The sequence below is a fragment of the Onychomys torridus genome, chromosome 21 (genome assembly GCF_903995425.1).
Source record: "Onychomys torridus chromosome 21, mOncTor1.1, whole genome shotgun sequence".
NCBI classification, from domain to species: domain Eukaryota; kingdom Metazoa; phylum Chordata; class Mammalia; order Rodentia; family Cricetidae; genus Onychomys; species Onychomys torridus.
Genome location: NC_050463.1, coordinates 24,474,688 through 24,493,080, shown reverse-complemented (window position 1 = coordinate 24,493,080; position 18,393 = coordinate 24,474,688). Strand labels below are relative to the sequence as shown.

The following is an 18,393-nucleotide window of genomic DNA, read 5'->3' as shown; positions in this document are numbered from 1 at the left end:
TGATGAAGAAAACAAGAATGTTTAACCTAAAAAAAAAAAAAAAGTGCATAGAAAAGAATGCTTGTTGATAATTCTATCATTTTTTAATTAACACATTGTATGTTTAGTGGGGTACTGCGTGACATTTCAACATTACAGTATGTAATGATCTCACAAGGGTAATTTGCATACGCATCATTGTGTGAGTTACTATTGAGTCACTGTGACTGTCTTAGTTAGGGTCACTATTGCTGTGATGAAACACTACGGCCAAAAGCAACTTGGGGAGGAAAGGGTTTATTTCCCCCACAGTTCCATGTAACAGTTCATCAAAAGCAGTGAGGGCAGGAACTCACCCAGGGCAGGAAGCTGGAGGCAGGAGCTGATGCAGAGGTCACAGAGGGGTGCTGCTTGCTGGCTTGCTCCTCAGGGCTTGCTCAGCCTGCTTTTTTTTATAGAACCCAGGACTACCAGCCCAGGGATGGCACCACCCACAAGGGGCTGTGCCCTCCCCCACTGATCACCAAGAAAATGCCTTATAGTCAGATCTTACAGAGGCACTGGGTCATCTTTCTGATGACTCTAGTTTACGTCAAGTTGACATAAAACTAACCAATATAGTGACCAGATAGTAAGCTCTGGTTTTTCTTCCTAACTGGATGATACAGCTTTTTATGGTTAATTTTTTATTCATTTGGAATTCTCAGAGACTGTAAGCAGACAACTGGCAATAGTTTTTCTAATAAAATTAATCAATTACGTCATCACTACCTCCTTACCGATCCTCTGTTTCTCCTTGGTTACTAAATGCTCTGTGTACCTAGGTCTCTACTGGGCTGTTGTCTCTTCCATTAATTTTTGTGATTCCCCACACTGGTTGTGTGCTGTTATATTATTTTATAGTAAAATGTAACACTCAAAAGAGCTAATTCATTTCATTATTACTATTCAGACTCTTCCTGATTATGTTTGCATGTTTATTCTTCTGTTTGAATATTAAAATCAAGTCTGAAAGTAGCCTGGTTTGGGTAGAAATTTTGTGCACGGCATCTTTAAAACAGTGAATCTTTGTGTGCACGAACACAGTATGACTTTTCATTTGGTCTGGCCTTCTTTGGTGCCTGTGAATAGGGTTTTTCATCCTTTTCTTTTTCTTTCTTTTTTTTTTTTTAAGACCTTGAACCTTGCCAACTAATTGTAATGAGACACCATGGTGCAAAGTTTATAAGCAAGGACTCTGGAGCCAGACTGCTTGGATAACACCTCCAATACTTTCTGGCCATGTGGCTGCACAAAATTGCAGCTCTCTAATCACCTCAGGTTTTAATCTCTAAAATGGAAATGATGAGCTAGGGGATATATCTCAGATGGTAGAGTGCTCACCCAGCATTGGGAGACCCTGGATTCAGTCCCCAGTTCCTCTAATGAATTAAAATATAAGTGACAGGATTTACGTTACAAGATGGTTGGGAAAACTAACCAGATTAATCGTGAGGATTTAAAGGGATTATTTACGGAAATCACTTTTTTTTTTTTTAAGTCCTTGTTTCAGGCTAGGCATGGCGCAACACCAAGCCTTCAACTTGGGAGGCTAAGGTGGATTCAAGGTCATTCTGAGCTACAAAGTAGATTATCTTAAAAAACAAGCAAGCAAGCAAAAGGCAAGAAAGATGGTGAGGCTGGGTACTTATGACCAAGGAGATCATTACAAAAGGGGAAGGACTTCGCAACCAGAACCAACGGCTAACAACCATTGGAGAAACTGTTGGCGAGCGGTTTTCAATCGTACAACATTTGGAGGACAGGGAGGCGATACCCATCCCTTTTGTACATTTACCCCTGGGACCTGGGAATTCCAGTTTGAAATACATTAATTACCTTGGAAAGACACTAGAATGAAGACAATGCAGGATTTGATTTGCGGTGGGACAGTTTGGGGGTTATTCTCTGTACTGCCCTCTCTCCGAAAGAGGCAGAAATCCTACAGCTGTTTATCTCAATAAATCCTATCTGCAGGTAGGGCAGGCTGCAGCTAGCCTGGTAAATAATTGCTGTTCAGTCACTTAGCAAGGGAAGCAGATCTTTGCCATTTGGGGCTGCACAGTACTCTTATTTGATCTGGCTGTTCTTTAAGGCTTTTATGGAAAACAGTATGGCTTAGCTGTGAACATGGGACCAGTTGACAAAAATATCGATGCCTACTGCTTCAGATCTGTCCCTGGACAAGGGCTGGTTTCATTTTTCTTGTTGCTATTATTTTTGTTGTTGTTTTGTTTGTTTTATTTTTTGTTTTTGTTTTTTGAGACAGGGTTTCCTTGTGTGACAGTCCTGGCTGTCCTGGAACTCACTTTGTAGACCAGGCTGGCCTCGAACTCACAGATCTCTGTGAGATCAACCTGCCTCTGTCTCTGAAGTGCTGGGATTAAAGGCATGTGCCACCATGCCCATCCCGCTATGATTTTTAAAAGCCTTGGCAAAAGCAACTTGGGGGAAAAGGGCTTGTTGTAGGTCTTGTTATGCCCAGATCACAGGGATCCCCCCAAAAGACCACCACAGAGACCGAATCCCATATGTAAAAGCAAAGAGCCTCTATTTTCAAGCTCTGAGTTTGGTCTCTCTGTTTGTTCACTGCAGGGGTGAGAGCAGAGAGCCCTGAGCCCAGGCAAGGTAGAGATTTTACTATAGCAAAGGTTAGGGTGAGGGGATTTCCAGGGTTCAGGATTCTGATTGGCTGACATGATATGTAAAACAGAAAATAGGTGTGTGCTAGACTCAGGGACATCTGGCCATCCTATCTAACCTTATCTAAGGATTGGCACGTCAGGTACTTCCCCTTAGATGTAGGCCCTCCCTGGGTGGGGTCAGCTTATGGCTTTTCCTGGGCCTGGGTGTTGCCTGCCAGTAAGCCAGTCACAGAAGCTGCGTCTGGGCCTCTAGCCTGTTATGGCAGTTGTGTGGTCAAGCTGTTAGTTCAGGAGTATAGTCCATTATGGCAGAGAAGTCATGGTGGGAAGAACTTGGGGAGACAACTAGTCAAATTACCCCTACAGCCAAGAAGCAGAGAACAGTGAAATCTCACAATCAGCTAGCATCTCCTTTTATATAACCTAGGACAGGACTCAAGTCCAGGACATGGTGCCTCTTTTTAGATAGATCTTCCCACTAACTGAACCTAATCAAGATTATCCCTCCCAAGTCTGCCCAGAGGTTCACTTGATAGAGATAATGTAAGGATTCTGTCCTTAATTACGACACCAGCCTACGACAGCATCCCAGCCTAAAAAGCGGGCGTGCTCTCTCTGTGTTCTCTCTTTCTGTACTCTCTCTTTCTGTACTTCTCCTCCCCTGAGTGTTCTCTCTCTCTCTCTCCCCCCCCCCCCCCTCTCTCTCTCCCTCTCTCTCTCCCTCCCTCCCCCCTCCTCTCTCTCAATAAAGCTCTAGAAAGGTAACCATGGCTCGAGATTCTTCTGCCAACCAGGACTCTCCTCCGTCGGCATGGCCTCAGGTGGCCAGCCACAAGCACTACCACTTAACCAATAGATAATCCCTCACGAGTGTGCCTAGAGATTTGTCTCCTAGATGATTTCAGATCCTTGGAGCTGACAATATTAATCATCACACTATCTCATAATACACTCGTACTGAATCATATTTAATAGAAAATAATGAAGATAACATAGATATCTATTAGTTCAGAGACTAGTTAGATATCTCCCCCAAAATATTTATGAGTTATCAGGGAAAAAAAAGGCAGAAATAAAATGACATTAATGATGTATTAATTATTATGCATGTTTTGAATGGTACATTTAACACACAAGTGTGCCTGTATATTCATGGGAAATACAAAAATAATGTGCATCATAAATCATATTTTACTTCTGGAGAGTGAGATGGTCTAGAAAGGACAAGACATTTGCAATACTTCTGTGCTTCCAAATATCTCAATGTTGAATTGTTAATGAAATGACTTTAATTAGAATTCAAATAAGGTTGTCTTAGGTTTTCAGAAATGCTTGACCTCATTAGAAATGCAAGCCACCCTGGAGCTTGCTCCCTAAGGCTAGTATACTGTAAAAGATAACATAATTTAATTTGTCAATTCCTCCAGAGAATATTTGATTCAGACAATACTTATCAGAGGATGTCTACTGAGCAATACTGTCTCCCATCTTTCCTTTAGTTATAGTATTAGCTTCCGAGTGTCTAAGGTTCATTAACATGACTATTAAATTTGAATGAGAGTTCATTTGTTCCTCCTACATGAAGGACTAGCAATATTCCCACAGGATGAGAACCAAGACATTAGAGTTTTATCAGGCCCAAATCAAGACAAGGAAGAGTCAACTTATGCAGTGAGTTCTAAACAGCTCAGCAGTGCAACTGAACACAGCGGGTTCATGTGAGCAAGTGGTTCTGCAGCCGCCACCTGAAGCACAGAGACTGCTTTATCGCCTGCACCACAGAGAGAGATTCCAGGAATTGTTTCCAAAACGATGCCCTCTGAGCAGAGGTAGCATGGGGGTTTTATTCAGGGGTCCTATTCATACTCAGACAAGGGCTGGCCATTCCCAAGCATGTCTAGTTAAGAAGTACATTCTTAAGCATGCTCAGTTTTAGACTATAAGAAAAAAGGATAGCTGCATCTTGTGGCTTACTTATCTCAACATCATGAGGCACATGTTGAAAATATCGAGGTGAGGGACAAGAATGTAAGCATGCTCAGCTTAAAAAAAAGTTTAGTTGAAGATAAAGAACACTTGAAGACGTATCAACATAGGAGTTTGGCCCTAAGGGTGCCTGTCTTGCACAGTGGCTAACAGAAGTAGGCTCTTCTCCTTCCTATTTATCTGCATATACATATGGAATGAACTTACTTCCCTAAATGTCTATCAACTACGCTCCACTGAATTCCTTCTCTACTGCAGAGTGGGTCCCTGGTCTCCTAACACTTTGTGTGCCTGCATTTAGTAGCTCAGCCTACGGCAGACGAGACTTGCCCCTTTTCTCCAATTGTCACATTCTCATAACCCATATCTCCTTCCTGCTCTCTGCCATTGTAACACATAAAAGGGTCAAAACAAGGCTTCCTTGTGAGGCTGTGTGCCCTCTTTCCAATTGGTTGTGATGTTCCCTCCACTGGAACAGCTTGTGGTGACAGTTGTCTTGAAGGGTCCCGTTTCTCTTAGTCATTGTAGCTGATCCCATTTGTAGAATCATTGTAGCCTGGGTATGGGCAGGTGAAGCGTACAAGTGACCCTGCCTATATGGGAACAGTCCAAAATGGCTTCCTTGGGTAGTTTCAAGCTCAATTATATCCTGCTAAAGACAAAATACCACTACTTTGGGGATGTGCATGCCTTCTCTGCTTCCCTGTCCTGGTGCTCAGAATGCCTCCAGACTCCCATCACATCTACTGTTGAGCTGGGCAGCATCTTTAGTATCTCTTGGGAATATTACTCTCTCTACTTAGTTTTGCTCTTGTTGGGGAGCCAGGACACTTCCTAGACTTAATGGCATTTGGAGCCTAATGATGACCAAGTTGACCTCCAACTGGAGATGAAGAGGTCATATCCCAGGCTGTCATGCATTCCGATGGTTCTTGTGGTGAGGTCGCACCCCTTCTCAAGGCCCTTGGGTATAAGAAGTTCATGAGGCACCTAGCCTCTTTATCAGCCTTGCACTCTTCCACAAGTTACTTATTCCTGAAGAAAACGCAGAACCAAGGTGGAATGTGGAGCATCGCCTCTTCACATGCAAAGACAAGTTTCCTCAATTTAGAGTGTTTTCAGCTGAGCCCAGGAGAAACGAGAAGAATCTCATTTGGCGTCTTTATTCTTTCTGGGGGTTCGTGAGTCCCATCCTTTCCTGTTGTCTGCTCTGCGCCATTCTCTCTGTGTACTGCTGTGGATGTCTTTCTGTACACCGTGAATATGTGTTGCTCTGATTGGTTGATAGATAAAAGCCAGATGGCCTATGGCAGGGCAGGATGGAGACAGGCTGGAAAATCCAAGGGAGACAGTGAAAGGAGAAAGAAGAGGCAGAGAAAGGCTCTATCCCACCGTCCAGGGAGCAGCATGTAATGGCACACAGGTAAAGCCACGGAACACGTGGTGATATATAGATGAATAGAAATGGTCTGAGTTTAGTTATAAGAACTGCTAGCAAGAAGCTTGGCCATGGCCATACAGTTGGTAATTAATATGAGCCTCTGTGTGTTTATTTGAGTCTGAGTGCTGCAGGACCAGTGTACTGCCACTAGTTCTGATCCTGTGTATTCATCGTGCTTTTACCTAGTACCATGACATATCAAATAAAATATATTTCTTTAGTGCTCTACATTCTTAGAGATTGTAAATGCACACGTGGAATGGGTAAGTAGCATCTGGAGTATTTCTGCAATTCCTCTCTACATGTTGATTCTTTCTACTGTAATCCTCAATAATTACTCCCATGTGCTTTATTCAATCCTCTACCTGATGACCTCAGAAGAGCACTCATTTTCTGGTATTCTGGATAAACAAAAAGCAAAGGGCAGAATGTATTCCCAGCAATGAATGTGGACCTTTCTTATTTTTAACTCATTATGAAATAGATTCAGACATTGCCAAATTGTATCATTCTTCTAGTCTCAAGATATGCTCCAAGAAGCTCTTACTCTCAGGGAGGATAATTGTTAGAAATTGAGACACCACCTTAAGTAAACTCCTACTTGAGCAAGTGTTTTGAACCTGCAAATTTACAAGTTCCCTGCCAGTTGCTACAAGCTTTCACTTGAAACTGCAAATGCTCTCTCTAGCTAAAAACAAGCAGGACATGTTTTCCCCCAAGTTTCATTCAAAGAGTTCACCAGGCCATGTGCCCTCTACAAAGCCTTTCACTGTGTTTGCAAGACCTGATGAAAACTCCAAATATCATTTTAAAATGTTTAAAATAAGTGACCTTTCCAGATCCTTTCAAAGTGCATGAACTTATAAACACACTAAGGAACCCTACAGCAAAGATGTAAGCAAACTGTGTCTCCCAGAAAGAACTGGACTGCACCTAATTTGGAAGCAGTAGTTAAGGACAAAAGTAAAGGACATTTCCAAACCAGTGTGGCTCCTCTAAGGCAATTATTTATTAATGAAGGTAACATTCCTATTCTTTAATATTTTTAAGTTTCCATCTTCTAAGTTAAATAAATAATGCACAAGGGAAAAGCTGAAAATGAACCACTCATTTTGTTCATCAAAAATTAATTAGTATTATTTTTTTCTCTCTCTCTTCTCTTGGCTGACTGAGATTGCTACCCTGAATGCCAGAAATTAAATCAACACCATGGATGGATTAATCCATACCTCATCTTAAATTTCTCACCTGGTCCTCATGTTAACACCTTAACATGAGGATTAAATTTCACTATGGGTACTGAGGAGAACCTTCAAACTGTGGAGTATTCTCATAGGCAAAATTCTAAAATAATATTTTATTTCCTTGTCAATATTTCAATTTTAATATTGCCTTTTAACTCAACTTGTCATAAAAGACTAGAAATGAATGAAGAGGCTCACAGTGATTCCTATAGATGATGATGTCTAGTCTGTTTCACTTTGGAAATGTATCAGTGACTATCACTTAGAAACATGCAAAGCTCCCTAGAGGGTGGTCCACTCAACGTCAACTTTAAACTGAAACTGAGCTTTGCATCAGAACAAAGAACCCAAAGGCACAGTAGTATGGGTCTAGGTATTCAACAACCAATCCAGCAGCTTTATATGCTCTTAAATACCCCATTTTTCAGTTTGCCATCTTAACTACAAATACTATCTACACGATTTAGTAGGACCCCAAAGCAGAAGTAGTACACTAAAACACTTTTAAAATACAGTAGACATAAATTTAGAGAGATTTTCAAACCCTAGATAGCAAATTCCACTGATGAGGAAACTTAGTTTGATGAACAGGACTAGCTTTAGACACAATTTTGGCTTCCAATGTAAAGTCCAAAGCTTATTTTTAGTTTTAGAATTTGATTTCTACTTTTTCAGCTTTTCTACAAGTCCACAATCTTTCTCCACTGAAAGCTATCTTACCTCCCATTAGACAATTACGTGTGTGTGTGTTGGTCAGAAACAAGAATCTTGCCAAGTTTTTTAGTGGATAGTGAAGAATTTAGATACATAGATATTTCCACTTATCCATCTATTGGTTCATTAACCCACGGTGTATTACCAGTAAGTGTCAAGAATTGAGATGGAAAAATGAGTTTGATATATGGTACAACATATTCATAAGAAAAATTATCCAAAACTTAAAATATTAAGAACTAGCATATTATCTCAAAGACAGGGCATCATTTAACCCTATCTGAGCATCACCGAATCCTCTAGGGGAATGTGTTCATGTTGGTGCTATCTGTGTTAATTAACGGATTGGGTTCTATGAAGTTACACGTTACCCAATAGATCTATTGGGTACAGAGGTCAGGAGTGCTGAGAAGTATTCTAAAACATAGAACTCTCCTATGGTAATTCTCAGGTCTAGAAAGTCAATAGTACTGGTATTGAGAAACTCTGTTCCAAAAGATCAAAGCCACTTGCTCGGGAAGTGAGGAGGCCTCTGTCCTGCATGGTGGAGAGCAGCTTTAGTGGCTTCTGCCTGGGGGTGGGAGGGTGTCAGTGAGTAAAGGCTGAGAGAGAAAAGTTTTCAAGTTTAATAGGTAAGAATGGTAAACAAAGTTATTGCTCAAGAGGGAAGGCAAGGCAAGTGGAAATTTTGATAACTGTGGTAGCAAAGTATTTCAATGTAGTTGAGTCAAATGAAAATTCCAGTCTCCATTTAGGAGTATGATATGATGCCTTTGATATGACACCCTAAGCCACTGTAGCATGGTATGATGTGATCATGTCAGCATCTTAAAGGGGAAGAAAAATAGTTCTATTTTATAATTGTAAACATTTAGCAAAGGAAAACAATGAAGTTTCTTAACATCTAAAGCAAGTTCTCAAAATTAAATGTGTAACAGAAATCTTTTAAGTGACTGTACTATCACTTGCTTACTAAAGTCTTGCTGTATTTCTAAATGTAAATATCCAAATTATCCATGCTAGTTTAATGACCACAGTGCACTACTGAATGAGACACACTTGTTGAGTTACATTTTCTGCTCTAGGAGTGACTGGATGGCTGTCCAGTGTACAGCAGAAAGGTTAGCCCTGGCTACTTCTGCTGGGGAAATGAGAGGCTCACAGCAAGTGAGGGAGTAAACGTGAAGTCATTACTATCGGACCGTCTTCCCTTTTCGTTTTAAGGAGGACTGAGGGCTGCTTTGTTACATGAGAGAACGTCAAAGCACCCTGTGCTCAATGAGTTCCTTTGCTGGAAACCCAGCAGAGCCTGTGGCAGGCACAAGAAGACTTCTGTCTGCACTCGCTGGGAAGTAGATGCCACAGAATCAGACTGCAGTTCTCTTTTCCTTGGCCACAGGACAGTTTCCAGCTGCTACTGCCACCACCTTGTTTCTGGGTTGTTTTTTTTTTGTTTGTTTTTTTGTTTTTTTGCTTTTTTGAGCTGAGGATCAAACCCAGGGCCTTGTGCTTGCTAGGCAAGCGCTCTACCACTGAGCTAAATCCCCAACCCCCACCTTGTTTCTGTAAACGGGATCAGCCAAGGCCACTGCACAAGGGTAAGTGATTTCCTGACATCAGTTCTCCGTTAGAATGCAGCAAAACCCATGCTGAATGCTATCACACAGATTATAAAGGATTTTGTGAGCTTGTGTAGGAAACTGACCGTCATTTGTGGCATAAGTTTCATAATATACGTCTCCCGCTTTAAACAAACTACTGTTGTATTAGGTTGAAATACATATGGATTGTTGATTGATATATGAGACAGACTTCCTTCTGAAATTGCTCCTCTAGCAGGTTTCATTTTTCATCATTTTCTAGATACACATCTCTGGATGGGAATCCAAATATGTATATTAATTATAATGACAGAAATGTCATTATATAAGTTAAAAAATCTTTAAAACTTTATTATTTTAAAAAGACACTTGCAAAAAAAAAAAAAACAAAACCATTTCACAACTGAATTTAACCAGCCCCAAGTCTATACATCTCAGTGAACTTCTATACAGTTGGACAGTCATACTGAAGCTGTGGAGCTCCACACTGGCTTTTGCCATTTCACCATCAAACATGTTTTTAGGCAATTATCACCAACCACCAAAAATTCCATGACAGGTTAGAATTGGAAAAACAATTAGCTTTGTATCCTTTCTCGTAACTCATGTCCGTCCCCTGCATCCAATCCTCCGCATGCCCGAGTATTAAGCCTTTCTTGTTCTCTTTCTGCATGTTATACTGTACATTGTTAAAACAAGATGCTTTAACAAAGGTTGGCTAACTAATGAGTCTCTATTATAGCGTTACTGATCTGTTCTCCCAACAGATTTATATAGCCAAGTGTTTGGGTTTTTCCCCCTAACTCCTAAACAATTTCTTGAAGGATGTCTGCTCCTAAAGGGGAAATCATTTTTCTTTTCACAAGTTGAGGAAAGGGGAGCTACAATGCAGTTTTGCAGCAGAATATTGAAAGACTTCTTCATTAGTCAAGGATTAACAAAAGAAATCTTTTTGTTCTACTTATTGCAAGTAAACATTTTCATTCACATGTAGTCTTAACATTTTTTTTTCCTGACGAATTTTCAACTTTGATTCTAGCCAAATGATGAAACTGACCTTGGCTTACCAAGGATGTCCTTCAACATTATCTCTCAGGCTGGAAGAGTGGAGGGAGTGAGCTACTCTTCTTAGATCTGTTTACTTCCCCTTTAGAGTGCTCTGAATCCATGTGAGGAGATGATCCAAAAACTCTTCTTCGATTTGTAAAGAAACTCCGTGGAGTAACCTAGAAAAACGTATGTCAGCCACTGGGTAAGGTGAGCATCAATCCAGCCAGGTACTGTTCATGGCTTCTGAGAACACTTTGTTTTATTAATTGAACGAAAGTGTTTTTCTATGTGAAAATAGAAAGTATCTAATAAGAATTCAGTATCTTAATAAGGCAGTTACATTTTCAATAAATTGACTCAGTTTTCAATTGCTAAGTAATGTATGCATGTATGTCTGGGTGTTGAAAACTTGTCATTGATATTTATTTAAAATGCTATTTGGTATTCTTTCAGTACAGGAATAGCGGGCAACCATTTTGCTGTATTTAAGTAAATAATAATTTCTTTCATTAACCAATTAGCCTTCGGAGAATATTTAAGAACTATAACTGTGCACATATTTAAAGAGCTCTTGCCTTGGAGTTCCAATGTAACCACAGTTATAGTTTCAGGAATTCTTCTTTTGTAATTTCCTGGTGTCTTAGGGATACCCTAAAAAATTGTAAAAACAATTATTTAATTGGGCACATTAACATTTTTCCTTTTTACCCCCAAGCTTCATTCCTAATCTAATCTAAACATGGTGAGCAGGGCAGATTTACATCCTGTGGCCTACTAAGCCACAGTTAATACATGCTCAGAGCTAAGAGTTCAGTTCTTCTAACAAAGGCAGTGAACACAGAACCCTAAATAGCTGAAGTGGGTAACTCCAGTCCCAAGGGATCCAACCCCTCTTCTAGCCTCTATGGGCAATGCACACACACTATACATAGAATACATTCGGGCAAAACATCCATAAAGCTAAAATAAAAATCAAGAAATCTTTCAAAGAATGAATCCAGAAAACTGGGCATAAGATTCAACAGATGTCTTCCCCTGCGGTGAGATGGTCCCTTCATCCCAGCCTAGCGATGAAGGGGGGTTGCTGCTTTAAAACAGGAGTCAGGGACTTCATAATTGTGCTTCTTACAGTTACGGTTCAGCACTGTTTACAGTGAAGTTCAGACTGTGAAATTTTTACATGGGAACGGGGAAAATCATGGATGTGAGTTATATAGATGTTATCAATCCTTGAGTTTTACAATAAAATTCCTATCAAATTTCTAACAAAATGAAAGTATATCAGGTCAAGGAAAGAGAGACAGCGTACTTAATTATCTTCTAACCAAACAGTTCGTTTCCCTCACTGGTCTATTCACTGGATGATGTCACAGGTGATTACGGAATTGGGACTGACTGAGCAAGGAACCATAGAACAGTTATTCATATGATGTACTGATGTCAGTTACAGGATGAAAACTTGGTCGTTTCAGTATTTTCAGAAAATAAAACTGCTAAGATAAAATCTAAAAAATACAAAGCACTGACACATTTTGTGAATGCTTCCCCCCTCCCTCAAGTGCGTATATTACTTTCAAAGAAGTGTTTCCAACATGTTTTCAAACAGAAAAAAATAAAGTGCACGCTGCGCCTGGCCCCGAGAAACAGAGGTAAAAGCTACCTTCCTCATCTGGAGGATGCACACAGCACCGGAACACAGTGGCCACCGGCAAGCAGTAATTACCTACCGGCTCCGGAGGCTTACGGAAAGACAGCAGAAGGCGTTTTATAGTCCCTTAAACTCCTTATCCTTTCACAAAAAGTTTTAATGCATGAATGGATCCTTAGGGACAAGGAGAATGTGTCAGATAGCTTCTCAAGGGAGAGAGATTAGCATGGATTTGCTTTACCCAAGTGGCAAGGAAGAGGGTGTTCCGGTATGAAAAGAACACCGCTTATGGAGAGATGATGGGGTGGATCGTCTCCAGAGGATACTAACTGGTGAGAGCAGTGTGGGAAACTCGCAGAGTAGGTCCCAAGTGATCGCAGTTGCTGTACTGACTGTGAAATGGCAGCAACAATACAATTCAGTGTTTGCTGGGTTCACCAGACGCTTTTTTAAAAAATCGAACAGCCCTAGGAGATGTGGAGAAAGTTACCTCCCTTTGTAATGCTATCCCTAACATTGTCTAGCAACACACATTCTCTCTCAGTTTGGTACTTAAATTTAACCGTCAGATTAATAGCTATTATCTACTTATGAGTTTCTACATCTTAGATAATTTTTTACTGCTTTAAGGAATAAATGAAAGGCATTGCAGGCTAGTGGGAACAGGCATTAGGAACATCGGGCTAGTCTAGCTGTGTTATCCCACTTGTTTGTTGTTGCTTTTTGGTTTTTCGAGACAGGGTTTACTCTGTGTAGCTTTGTGCCTGTCCTAGAACTCACTTGGTAGCCCAGGCTGGCCTCGAACTCACAGAGATCCTCCTGGCTCTGCCTCCCGAGTGCTGGGATTACAGGCGTGCACCACCACCGCCCGCAGCGTTATCCCACTTCCAAACGCAAGGGTCAAGTCAGTACCCCACCCCACCCATCTTTCTCTTCTAGCTGACTTGGTAGGCCTCTCTCAACCATAACCCTCGATTTTATACAGTCTCTTTTGAGCTGTGTGCCAGGATGCAGCCATGAACTAATGGGCTCCTGGAAGAGTTGGGGTTTTGTTTGTTTGTTTTGTTTTGCGTTATTGAGAGTAATGTTTCTCCTGTAGCCACGTCTTAAAGAAGAAACACCACACTGTAAGACAGGTTTACATCATATCATGGTTAAATAAAGCAACTGGCATTAGACTATTATGTATTTACAAATCACAATGGGGTAAAAGTAGTTCTTCACTATTTTGGATACGAAGGGTAAAGTATTAATCTGTTCTCTACTTTTTAAAGTGTGTGTGTGTGTGTGTGTGTGTGTGTGTGTGTGTAGGAATGCATCTATTTTAATTCTCTTCAGTACCTGGTGGGGACTTTAGTAATTAAAACTGCCTTCAACAAGCCAAAGTTTAAGCCAATCATGTTCCAAGTGAGAGGGACTTGTGAGCAGTTTTTAAAAGTCTGGCAGAGTTATCATTACACAAACCGCAGAATGTGAAGCTGGGCAAAACCTTCAACGCCAGTCATTTAAGGAAACTGGTTTCGAACCAAAGACAACTCAAAAACAGTGGAGAGACGAAGAGGAATTGTGATCATTAAAAAGCAAGGTCAGTTGAAGTAAGGTACACCTAGGAATTAGTGCAAGAGGTGCTGTCTGCACAGAAGGCTCAAAGCTGTGCCAAAAAGGGGGGGTTAGCTAAGGGCGACGGGAGGACTTGGGAGCGGCCGGTGGCAGTGACGGGCCAGGGGACACGCAGCGTGGAGGGCGCCCGCGGCCTCCGGGCCGGCCTGCGGCAGGACGCTCCGCAGGGCTCAGCTCTCCCCGCGGTGAAAAGCAGGCGGGGAGCCCGGAGCTGAGAAGCGCGGGCGGGAGGAGGCGGGAGCCCGGGGCCGCTAGCGGCTCCTCCCCCGGCGCCTCCGCTATCTGGGTCAGACGCGGAGGCCGCGGCGCCGGACCTTGGGACCCGCGGACTCCGGGGCTCCAGTCGGCTCTCCCTTCCCCGCTCGTCCGCCCGCGGGCCCCGGTCCCTCCGGCTCCGGTCACCGAGAAGCCCTCACCGCGAACCCAGGTGCGTACCCGGCCGGGGAGGGGGCGACCAGCCTGGCTGGCTCCGTCGGCCCGGGGGCGTGCGGAAGAAGGCGGTGGCACTTCCGCCGGCGGCTTCACTTCCGGGTCGTGGCCTGGCGCCCGCTGACCCGGCGGCCGCGGGCTGGCTTGGTGCAGTGTTGGCGGAGCCCGTGTCGCGGAGGGCTGGTAGCGTGACCCTACCCCGGACCAGGCGACCCCCGGAGCGGACACCGCGCCTGTGCATCTGCCTCAGCCTCGCGCCAACCTTGTTCTCTCGGCGTGCTTCCCGCACTAAAAAAAAAAAAAAATAATAATAATCATTGAATTCTCTGCCTATTTTCTGCAGACCTAGAAACCAGCCTAATCGCACTACTAACATTTGCAAAATAAGATGAATTCTAAGGGGTCCCAAATGTAAATTATAAAGAAGGAGGCGTTTGGGAATCTGATGAATTATGAGTGTTAGAATTCAGTTGGAAAGTACTGGGTTTTCTGCATCGCTGTACATGACCTGGTTAATCCCCCACCCACCCCACCCCCAAGGTGTCAGAACGTTTCCTTTGGGAACTTGAAGTGGATTTGTAACTTATAATGTTTCTTGACCTTCTTGGTAGTTTTTCCTTTCTCTGGTTTGTGGGTTACAGCATTTTATGTCTTCCCCCAATTCTAAGGATCAGCTGATGAGTTGGTTATGAATGCAACTTAGGACCTCACTCTATAAACATTCTAATTATATGGAGACATGATTTTAATATCCAGAGATGAAAACCAGAACATAAACATGCAGTTTTTCCTTTAAAATCATTTCATATCCAAGTTTACTTAGAGGTCAACATTTTATCGTTTCTCTAGCTTTGTCTCACTAGGAGATTCTCGGCTAAAACCCGTTGATCACGTGTTGTATTAATTTTAGGTAATTTATACAAACATAATATCCATCATTTTCCATCATAAGTGATTTACAAATGGGAGTTTGTAAAATAATTTTTTTGCATCTGAAATGCATATTTCGCATCTTAAAATGAGTTGTAAGATCTGCTCAATAAATTTTAATTGTTTTCTCCATAATCGGTACCAGAATATACTACTATAAGCAAAAGTACAAAAACAATATAATTTTATACTACCTTTTAAATTACACTGTAGGCAAGCACAGATTCTTATTTACGACTTTGATCCCAACAGTGTCATTTTTCAGATTATTGGCACAAGAACACACACACACACCGGGATTTATTTCTTCCAATTACTGACATAGAAGCACCTTGTAGCATAAATTCAAGCACTCTTGACGGATATGTTTCTACCCGGCGAGATTATTAACCAAATGCCGCCTCTGTTCCTTCTAGTTCTCCATTGACTTTCTAGTTCTGATGTCATATTTCACCTCTGAACATCTCTGATTCCGTCAGCATTCTCCTTTGCGTCCTTGCTTGATGTTTTCTGATTCCGCATGCAGCTAGATGTCTCTAGGACTTAGGAAACAGGAACCCGGGGTAACCTTGCTCACTTCTTTAGTCAGATAACCCTCTGGGTAAATGACAGCAGTTCGTTTGTCTGAAAAATAATAGTGGCATTACTGTTGTGAATTCCTTCAAAGAGATCATTTGAAACCCGTGAGATGCCTTTTTTTTTTTTTTAAATAAAAGGTAAAAGTTTGGCTGTTTCTCATGTGTTGAAACCTGAGTCTGTCTTGGGGATAAAGTCTTTCTCTTCAGCAGACTTCCACTTCAGTTTATTAACTTGTTAAATGAAAAAAAGCTTTCAGATGTGTGTGTTTCATAATGTGAAGTTCAAGGCTGGCCTGGTAGGACTGCGCCAAAGAAGTAAGTCATGATAGGAAAATTCCTTGTGCTAGGTTTAAGATGGACATGTGGACGTTCTTTGTTAGTGTGTGGATGTGGATGGGGAGGAGGGGTTGAACAGAGAATGAGTGTTGTTGCAGAGCTGATGCTGGACCTCATGAATGCTAAACAACAGCTGTGCTGTTGAATTGTTCCCCAGCCCCAGTATATTTATTCATCAGTAAAAAACAGAAACAAATTTTAGCTTCAAGGTGATCAAGTTTGATGTTACCTGTAATATGAATATGTGTCATAGGTACGTTGTAGCTTTTTTATTTCTATTGCTTTTTTATGGTAATCTTTTGAGGTAATTTAGTTTTATGATATAATGTTCGATGGAGTTAAACAATAGTAATTATCAACAACCTCGCCTGTTACGGGTTCCTTAGATTCTGGTATTGCTGTGTCTCTGGATGAGTGGGAGTGAGCATTTGGTTCCATTTACAGTTCCTTATATCAAGTAGTTCAGAGGATATTTGGGTTGAAAAGAGAGAAAGAAAAGATAGGAAAAATTGGCAAATGCTCTGCCATCAGACGGGCCAGATTAAGCACCAAGATCGTCTCTGGAATTGGTTAAGAGAGGCATTTAAAACTAGTCTCTCAGAGGTCATAATCTGAGGTAATTTCTGAAAGACCTTTGTGTGTGATGAGATAGAGCATCCAACCTTATAGTAACTGTTGTCCATGCATATACTATAATATAGGACTCTAATTTTGGTGTTTTGTTAAACTTTTATTTAGTGTGTGTGTGTGTGTGTGTGTGTGTGTGTGTGAGAGAGAGAGAGAGAGAGAGAGAGAGAGAGAGAGAGAGAGAGAGAGAACACACACTTGCCAGAGTTTTTTCTTTCTCCTTCACCAAGGGGGTCCTGGGGATTGAACTCGGGTCATTGGACATCAAGGCAAGCACCCTTACCCACTGATCCATCTCAACCATAATGGGAATCTGAAAAGAAACTTTGTTTTAAGCAGCTACTTGGGAATAGATTCCTGCTATTCCCCAACCCCCTTCCATAAGTCATTTAAAGCATTATGTCTAGTCAGCCATGTAGTATACAGGAAACAATAGTACCTTGCTAGACTATGTAGAATAAATAGGGTTCTAGCCATAGGATGCAAGATTTCAGGTATACAGCCTAATTCAGGATTGATGTCTGTCTAGTATTCTGCCCTGGCATTCACTCCCGGCTGTTTTGGACAAGAGGCAATCAAAGAGAACTTTCATAGCCTCCTACATCTACCCACTTAACCTGAATTTCTGCTCATGTAATCTGCCTTTTCTTTGTTACTCTGAATGAGTGGTCTGTGTTCCCGTTAAAGGTCAACCTTGTGCGCATGCGCTAGAGCCCATCTCCTTTGCCCTCTCGTTTGTGGTTGTACAAGTCTCTACTGTTTCTTCTACTTCACTAACTTCGCTTTTCAGTGGGATCTTTCGTTTTGGAAAATAAAGTTTTTCTTGATCTTTTGGCACCATTTCTCTATATAACTGCCATCTTTTCTCCTTATTTGTTATTGTATTTACCCATGCCTTAGTCCAGTATTCATTCCTTCCTTTGGACTCTGAATGTCTTTAGTATTCTGTTTACACACACACACACACACACACACACACACACACACACACACACACACACACACACACACACTCTGGTTTATCTCTACCTTTATGGACTTTGGACTTTCCCATACTTTGGACTGTTGCCCCACCTCTTGCTTTCTAGGTCTGTTATGCACCTATGGTGTGCTGCCGTCACTTTGGCTTTAATGGCAGCCCTTTTATAAGTAAATATTAAAATGAGAACACCGACTTTCACGTTTGCCCCCATTTGTCACCGCTGGTATGCAGCGTCCTTTGTGCACGCTAACTGTACGTGTTTTGCTTCCGCTTGAAGAACTTCTTGGCGTTACTTCTGGCGCCTGTCACTGGGTAATAATAGTCTCAGCTTTTATTAAACCTCCACCACAACAAGAGCCCCACCTCTTTTCACCTTTGTGTTGGAAGATATTTCAGTGGATACAGACATTTCAGTGGGCAGGGGTCCCCCCACCCAGGCATGGCAAAGATGTCATTTCGTCGTTGTCTTATTTAAATGGCTCCTGGGGACGCAGGCAATGGTAGCCCTTCTTCTTCTCCCCTCTCTCCGCTCCTCCCTCCTTCT

At 41.8% G+C, this 18,393-nt stretch overlaps 1 protein-coding gene across 5 annotated transcripts in view; it reads left to right on the top strand.

Moving 5' to 3' along the window:
- The first annotated feature begins 13,833 nt into the window (after positions 1-13,833).
- The window catches only part of Rmdn2 (regulator of microtubule dynamics 2), a 61,190-nt gene continuing 56,630 nt past the window's right edge, over positions 13,834-18,393 (top strand). Inside the window, exon 1 of one of the 5 annotated variants that reach the window (XM_036171087.1) lies at positions 13,834-13,932. Coding sequence is in view for 2 of the 5 variants with exons in the window: in XM_036171090.1 (XP_036026983.1) it covers positions 16,477-16,493 (17 nt within the window). In the remaining 3 variants the exon portion in view is untranslated. Of the gene's footprint in view, positions 13,933-14,039; positions 14,395-16,202; positions 16,220-16,384; positions 16,494-18,393 lie in introns of those variants that run through there. The other 4 variants (XM_036171086.1, XM_036171089.1, XM_036171090.1 and 1 more) reach the window with 4 other exon arrangements.